The following is an 8,572-nucleotide window of genomic DNA, read 5'->3' on the forward strand; positions in this document are numbered from 1 at the left end:
TAATAAGTAACATACTTCCAAATCAACAATGTTTAGAAAAAAAGCTTATATAAATAACAGGAATATACACATAGTTTATAAAAACAACTTTCCTCATTGGGCTACCTAAAGTTATTTCACAAGAAGGATATTGTAGCTGGCATTATCTGCAGAATATTGTGGCAAGTGTATATTAAACTTATCTCTTTATGATCACAACCTAAGAAGTTGAATTGCTTTTGTTGCATGCATTTACAATGTTTCTGAAGTGAAGCTTTATCAGGTTAGCCTAGCAGGAATCAGTCAGCATCTGAATCCTTGATGTTAAGGCCAAGCATATTGGAGAGGCTCAGTGATAATTTCTCATTTTCATCTGATGTGGAAATATCAGGGGCTACCACACCCAGTGTAGACTCTGGCTTTTCCACTTTGAACGTACCTCCTCTCACCAAAGACGAATCTCCTGCCTCTGTAGAGGCACTGATGTCAAGGCTTGGGGCTGAAAGCTTCAGATCAATATCAGTTTTCGCTTCAGTTGGTGAGACATTAGTTGAGGGTGCTTTTTCCTTCGCCATTTTCAATCTCTCCATAATGTCAACCTTTTCTCCTGCTTTCGATGTTGCATTTACTACTGGTAATCGGACCCCTTTGCTAACGATATAATCCTTGGCCTCTGTGTCAAGTTTTGATAAACCAAATGTATCACCAATTCCTCCAATGGCATCAATGCTGTTCCTGGGCAGTTTGTGCAATTTGAATACGGGAATCTCCACCTCAGCATTAGCCATATCAGTTTCAGAGTCAGCGCCACTTCCCTCTTCATCAGTACCTGAACTGGACTTTATTCCCCATTTGAAGGGCCATCTCAGCTTACTTTTCGGAGAATCTTTAACTTCAGCATCTCCTTCAGCTGTGATATCCACTCCAGGTGTGTTGACACTTGTCTTCACTTCAGGAGCAGAGACACTGACATTGGATAGATCGACTTCTCCATCAGGTGAGACATTGAGATTTGCACTGGTATTAACATCTGGAGCTTTTGTTTTAGCCCCAGAAATGCTTAGCTTCGGAAGCTTGAAATGTGGAAATTTTGGTTTTTCAAGGTCAGCATCTACATTTGGAGCTTTCACGTCCACTTCTGGTCCTTTCATATCTCCCTCTAACTTTGGAACAATTAAGTCTACCGTAGGTACAGACATGTTGGCATCTGCTGAAGGGGTGCCTGTGTTGACCTTGGGGGCCTCTATTCCAGCCTCAACTGAAGGGTTAACACTGGGAACTTCTACTTCAGGGCTTGAGAGACTAAGTTTTGGAAGCTTAAAGTGAGGAAATTTAAAGTCACCCTTGTGGGAATCTAAATCTAAATCTGGTGTTTTTAATTGTGCATCAGGTCCTTTAAGATCTGCTTTTGGAGCAGAGATATCTCCTTTTATATCTGAAGCAGGGAGCTTCACTCCTGGAGTGTCTAGTGTGACATTAGTTTTTGGCAACATGTCTGTGTTTGGTGCCGAGAGGTTTCCATCAATTTGTGGAGAAGACAGGGTGAGACCTGATGATTTCAAGTTGAGATCAGATACCTGGAGGTCTGCTTTTGGTAGATCCAGACTGGGTCCCATTAGATCAGCTTTGGGCAAATTAAGGTCCACACAGGGACCTTCAATTGCCGGGGTAGAAAGATTAATGTCTGGTAAACTGATGTTAGCTTTGGGGGCTGAAAGATCTGTTTTGAGATCAGCGTCAAGGTCAGGACCTTCTACTTTGGGTCCAGACAAGTTCAGCTTGGGTGAATTAAGACTTGGAGCATGAAATTTGCCACTGGGACTATTAACATCAATGTCTACATCAGTCCCTGCAATGTCTGCTTTTGGCAGATTGAGATCTCCTGTAATTGTGGGTGCATTGACATCAGCTGTTGGCAATTCAAGATCAGGAACAGAGGCATCTGGAGTATCAAGTTCTATATTAGATGCTCCACCGTTCAATTTGAATGCAGGCATCTTTATTTTTCCAGAAGGAGCCTCTTTGTCAACATTGGGTGTGTTAAGGTCTACATTTGGGCCTTTCAGGTCTGCTTTGGGCAGACTCAGGTTCAAATCTGGAACAGCAATGCCACCTTCAATTTTGGGGGCTGAAAGATTCAAGTCTGGTGTGTTTAGATTAACATCAGCTGCTTTTAGATCTGCTTTGGGCAGCTTTGCGTCTACATCAGGAGGAGACAGATCCAGATCTGGACCCTTGAGGTCAGCATCAACTTCAAGATTAGGTCCCTTTACTCTTGGCCCTGATAGGCCAAACTTTGGTATTTTTATTTTGGGGAGTTTGAATTTTCCAGCAGAAGCATCAACATCTGGAGCATCTGAAAGCGCAAGATCTGGTACATCAAGACTGCCATCAACTTTTGCAGCAGACAGGGACAAATCTGGTGCTTTAAGATCAACATTAGGTGCATCCCCATCTACTTTAGGTAAGTCAAGACTTGCATTGGTGCCTGGTGCTTTTAATTCAGCATCCAATTCAGGCACCTTGGCATTTGGTAACTTGAGTTTAGGTAACTTCAGTTTACCTTTGGGTGGGTCAAGGTCGAGATCCAGACCATTGAGATCCACATCTGGGCCTTTGACATCAGCATTAGGCATGCTAATATTGAGGTCTGGAGCCTCAATCCCACCCTCAATTTTTGGGTCAGAAAGATTAACATCTGGTGCACTCAAATCCACATCAGGCCCCTGGAGGTCCACATTTGGTACCGTCACATCAGCATCAATGTCAGCCTTTGGACTTTTCAGTGTGCCAAATTTGGGTTTCTTGAAGTTGAACCATTTGAATTTTCCAGATGGACCTTCAACATCTGGAGCATTAATGTCTAACTTGGGCCCTTCCAGGTCAGTTTTTGGTAAATTTAGATTTACATCCGGTGCATTTATCTCACTGTCAATATTTGGAGCTGAGAGATTCAAATCAGGTGCTGAAACATCAGCATCTAGATCAACATCTGGACCATTAACCTTAGGACCTGAGATTGACCACCTTGGCTTTTTAAGAGTGGGCCATTTGAATTTCCCAGAGGGACCCTCAATGTCTAGATCTGGTGCTTTAACATCAACATCAGCTTTTGGTAAATTCACATCAACATCAGGTCCATCAATTGATGCTTGAGGAGGAGCGAGACTGAGGTTGGGCGCTTTCACATCAGCATCAAGGTCAACATCTGGGGCTTTCACCTTCGGCCCAGAAAGCAAGAACTTAGGCTTTTTGAGTGTTGGGAACCTTATTTTGCCAGAAGGGGCCTCAACATCAACATCAGCTTTAGGTAATTTGAGATCAACATCTGGTGTGCTGATCTCAGCATCAGTTTTTGGAACAGAGAGATCAACATCTGGTGTGCTCAGATCTGCATTAAGGTCCAAATCAGCTTTGGGGCCATGAAGTTTAGGTTTCTTCCACTTCAGATGAGGCCAGTTAATTTTCCCTGATGGCGCATCAATGTCAAGATCTGGGGTCTGAACTTCTATATCAGGACCTTTAAGGTCAGCTTTTGGGAGATTCAGCTCAGCATTCGGTACATTGATGTCACCCTCAATCTTTGGAGTTGAGAGATTTAAATCAGGTGTGTTTAGGTCTACATCCATGTCTAAGTCTGCCTTTGGCTCTTGAAGTTTGGGCTTCTTCCATTTCAGATGAGGCCAGTTGATTTTACCAGATGGAGCCTCTACATCAATATTTGGGGACTGCACATCTAGATCAGGGGCTTTAAGATCAGCATTTGGCAAATTAATGTCAACATCTGGGACATTTATCCCACCCTCCACTTTTGGAGATAGATCAACATTTGGTGTGTTCAGGTTTGCATCTATGTCCAGATCAGGTTTTGAGCCATGAAGTTTGGGTTTCTTCCACTTCAAATGAGGCCAGTTGATTTTACCAGATGGGGCATCAATGTCCAGGTCTGGGGTTTGAACGTCTAGATTAGGGACTTTGATGTCAGCTTTGGGCAAGTTAATGTCAACATCTGGTGCACTTAGATCCCCATCAATCTTTGTTGTGGAGAGGTTGACATCAGGTGCAGACAGGTCAGCATTTAAGTCTGCATCTGGTCCTTTAACTTTGGGACCTTTCCATTTTAGATGGGGCCACTTGATTTTGCCTGAGGGTGCATCAATATCAGCATTTGGGGTTTCTAAATTTACGTCAGGGCCATTCAAATCCACTTTTGGCCCATTCAGGTCTGAATCTGGACTTTTAAGGTCTAATTTTGGGCCTGACAGATTGAGGCCTGGTGTCTCTAGATTTCCACTGACAGAAGGGAGATCTATGCCACCAGAAACATCCATATCTGCTTTTGGTGTTTTGAGTTGAGGTAGATTAAAGTGTGGCATAGTGAATTTTGGGGCCTTGTATTTCAGGTTGCCCGTCTTGATTTCTGGTTTCTCTATGTTTAGGGAGGCACTGGGAGCGTTGAGACTGGGAGTCGAGACACTGACATCAGATGCTTTAAGGTTGCCATCTAGTTCTCCCTTTAGATCTGGTCCAGTCAGTCCTAGGGATGGCACTGTGGCACCAGCATCAGCTGAGGGCTCATTTAGACTGAGACTAGGAAGGTCTCCATTGAGAGTGGGACCATTTATTTCACCCCCCTGTGCAGCATTTAACTTTCCACTCAGACCATCAAGGGAAACTGCTGGTGTCTCAGCCGATGCATCCAGAGCATTGACCATCTGTTGGTAATGAAGTGTTAAACAAAGTAGGTTAACAGTTATATAACAGCTTTAAAACTACTACTCAAACATCAATCAAAGTAGCCCTTGTGTCATTCATCAATTATATGAAATGTATGACTCTGCTGTGACACTGTGTCACAGTCTCTGTTGAGAATTTCTGATCATTAAATTAATTGATGAAAGGTGCAAAGAAAGCATTTGTTGGACGTTTTAGGGACTTTTATGTGGCATTTGAGAAACTAACATTATATCAGAGAATGATTTTGACTGGACTAGTGCTAGACAACAGGTCATACAACAGACAGAGTTGGATATGTTCAGCTTTGGCTAGGACTGTGACTTTTACCTCTGCAGGACCTTCAAGTCCTAATCCCAAAGAGCTGAGGCTGGCACTGGCACTCAGTTCCTTCTTTGTCAGCACCTTCATGTTGTCATCATACGGCTCTAAAATCTTCAGGATGTTTAACACTTCATTTTTGTTGAGGTGGTCGAGGTGTATAGTGGCTGCAACAATCTCATCACCTGGAACAAATAGAAATAACTCATCAAAACCATTTCAACATATCTATATCTTTATCTCAAATCCTTCATCTACCAATATTGAGTGTACTCTCCTAAACTGCAGCAGCAAGTTTTTCTCTTACCTGCTTGCAGGCCACTTTTTGCAGCGATTGTGTCATCTGTGATTCCTGTAATGATGACTCCTTTATCAGAGTCGTCCAGGACCAGGCTTTCTGAAAAACGTCTACTCTTGGTATCCACGCTCTAAGTTTAAAATGGGTTCATAATACACATAATGAGACATTTTCACACATATAGTCCATCTTTCTAAACTCAGACATATGGTTTTCACTGTTGCTATCACATATAGTACTGGTTGGTGTTAGTTTGTCATACTTACCATTATTTGTTAGGTGTATTTACATCCACATATCATGGAATTTATATCAAAATACAAGAAACCATGGAAACTCCAAACCACAGCAAAGTGATCTGTAAAACAGCAGCAACATTAGTTATTCAGTTATGTTAATATAATTTAAATCATAACTACACCATGTACTTTATGCAAGATGAAGATGCAGTGATCCAATACAGAATATTAAGACACGTAATCATTGTTTCAGTGTTCGAGATGTGTTTGAAACTAAAAGTGAAATGTCTATATACTAACTCAGGTTATTGTAAGTCATCATCAACATTCATGAAAAGCCACTTTTCTTTCAAAAAACACCAGTTTAAGTTTTCAGTATGTTATTAATTTAACTTCCCCCATATTAAAAAAGTAATAGGAGGGAAGTGAATGTTGACGAGATGATTTGGTGTGTGGCCTTGGTTTGATTAGGTTCAATCTGATTTGAGAAATAGTAAATGGGCTGTCAAAAACAGGTGCTATGTATGTGACTGTATGCATTTTAGGTTCTAACCTAACCTACCTTTCAACTTTTTTTACATACTACCATTTGATTTGATTTGATCTATGGCCTGTTTTCATGTTTAATGTAACCTTTTCTAACAGTATACAAACTACCTAAAATATTTGGTAATTCCTGCTATTCAACTCCAGATGAACACATGCTACTTTATGTGGGAACATGAAAGTTGACCATGGAAGAAGACAAGATGACCATAGCACAAACACTGTTGTTGTGTTTGTATCATCAAAATTCATAGTATGAATACTACACTATCTGAAGATCTTAGTTTCAAAGAATCATTCCAATCAGCTGTCTATAACTGTCACTAGGGGTCAGTTTATTCCTATTCTCCCACATACCTGCCTATGTTCAGTGTTGTTCACCTGCCTGCAGTAGCTAGCTCTTTAATTCTTTGACCCTGACTGACAGAGAAACAACAACACCCACACACCATATCACCTCACACCTCAGGAATCCGAGGCTTCTGCCAGGTTTGTTCAGGGGAATGTATGCATCTAAACCAGTCGGTTTGGATGCATTCTGACTGACATGCCACACCACTCAGCACACACACAGCCCTCCCTCAACCACACCCCAGCATCTTGACATATAAATGCAATTCATTTACAGCATATTTGCATAGATAAAGGCAGAATGGGCTTTAAGTATGCTGACACTAGCTTGTGAAATAAGTCATCAAACCAAAGGAATAAAGACATTTTCCTCTACTGAGACCCAATCTGTCCACCAATGCTACAAAGCAAACTTGATGTTAATTGGTCCACCCCATCAGTGTTAATGCAACAGTCATGAACAGGTGCTCCTCCAAAGCTACAGTAATTAGCTTTTCAAGCACAAGCCACAACAACTCAGCAGTCATAACTGTTTGACAGTTCACAATTTTCCTCTGCATGAGTCATATAAAGTCAGGGTATAGAGAGTGAGAGCTCTATACATATCAGAGAACTATGTTTATTATAGCACCACTCTTCAGAGTCACTGCTGTCACTGTTACTGCACAGACATCTTTGATTTCCAAAAAACAAGATTTAAGAAAGGACAAATAACTGCACAGTTTCAGACCCTGTGCATACTTCCCCAAACCAGAAAATGGCAGTAATCCAAAGAAAACAGGTAAAACAGTAAAGGCACATAACACTAAAAAAATAATCAGAGGTGTATCCTCTCAAACAGGGTGGCAGCATTAATACTGATGCCATTCACATACTGCAAAACAGTAGGGTGTGAATCAGATGACAGCAGGGTTTGGTATTTCCAAATTGTGACAGCAGGAAGTCACACTGACAGGGTTAATTAACAGAACAAATTAGTAATTGTGAATATAAAATTTGATAATATTCTTTATCTACTGTTTCATCATGAAACCTCAGGTGTTGTTAATGTCAGAAATGCAATGCATTTTCACCGTTCTTGACTTCAACATTGGGTTGTGTACCAAAACAGCATTTCAAAAACCTTGACTTGTGAAAACATTTTAAGAATATTACACAGCCATATTAAATTTCAGTTTAATTCCAATATATGTCAAAACTTAAATTTAAACTCAGTGTGCATTCTTGCAGCAAATCTGTGTGAGAATTGACAGCAAACAGCAAAACTGTGTGCTGAATTTCTATTTTCCAAACTCAATTACAACTTTTTTTTTTTTTTTTTACACAATAAAGGATTTTTTATCAGTTGTCTTCTGAGATGATCTCATCATGGAGTCTAAATCAACCAGAAAGAGACCATATTGGATGGACTCACCGTATGCAGCTTCCAGAGACGCCTCCACTTAAGGAAAGCCCAGGGAGAGAGATGTCTCTTCCTCAGTGTATCACTGCTGCTCTGTCAGGCAAGACGGGATGGATCGGCCAGTTAAATGCCTATAAGCTTAAAGCCAGCCAGGGGAACAGGTTAGGCCGCATTAGTACCGCCTCTCCTAGTGCCCACTTTTCCCCTTGCAACACACACACACTCCCACACACACACGCCTCAATTTCAAACTATGTCACAGAGAGCGATGTGTAGGCCTTTTGGCAGCCGAAACCTGACTAGAAAGCGCAAGAGAGAAAGACATAGCAGAAAAACACCACTCCTTCTTAACAGGACTAACCAGGTTTACAAAGAAACAAATGCGTAGCAACACTGTCTCACGTATACAGTAACCACTGCACAACACAAACACTTTGCTCTCACACTTCATTTTGCGTTTTTTACTATTTCTTTTTGGTGTTTTTGCTCTTATATAATAGGCCAGTTAAAATCACACATCAGGACAAAAGTTTATAGTACATTCTAAATCAGAGTGCAAAGTATCCTGGATTGCAGGTACCAATAGCAACAACAGGTACTTCACACAACATTATCAGTTAATAAGCTAGTCATGAGTTAATAATACTACTACTAGTAATAATAATAATAATAATAATAATAATAATAATAATAATAATAATA

At 40.8% G+C, this 8,572-nt stretch overlaps 1 protein-coding gene across 1 annotated transcript; it reads right to left on the bottom strand.

The window, feature by feature from the left end:
* Positions 1 to 278: 278 nt before the first annotated feature.
* si:ch211-125o16.4 (neuroblast differentiation-associated protein AHNAK) lies at positions 279 to 8,181 on the bottom strand. The gene is made up of 5 exons (XM_044373417.1): positions 7,883 to 8,181; positions 5,599 to 5,690; positions 5,342 to 5,462; positions 5,044 to 5,219; positions 279 to 4,694 (listed from the first exon to the last, which is right to left on the bottom strand). Exons 2-5 carry the CDS (start codon positions 5,599 to 5,601, stop codon positions 279 to 281), a joined length of 4,716 nt encoding a protein of 1,571 aa, XP_044229352.1. The 5' UTR covers positions 5,602 to 5,690; positions 7,883 to 8,181.
* Positions 8,182 to 8,572: the final 391 nt, after the last annotated feature.

Source organism: Thunnus albacares, chromosome 14 (assembly GCF_914725855.1).
Source record: "Thunnus albacares chromosome 14, fThuAlb1.1, whole genome shotgun sequence".
Lineage (NCBI taxonomy): Eukaryota > Metazoa > Chordata > Actinopteri > Scombriformes > Scombridae > Thunnus > Thunnus albacares.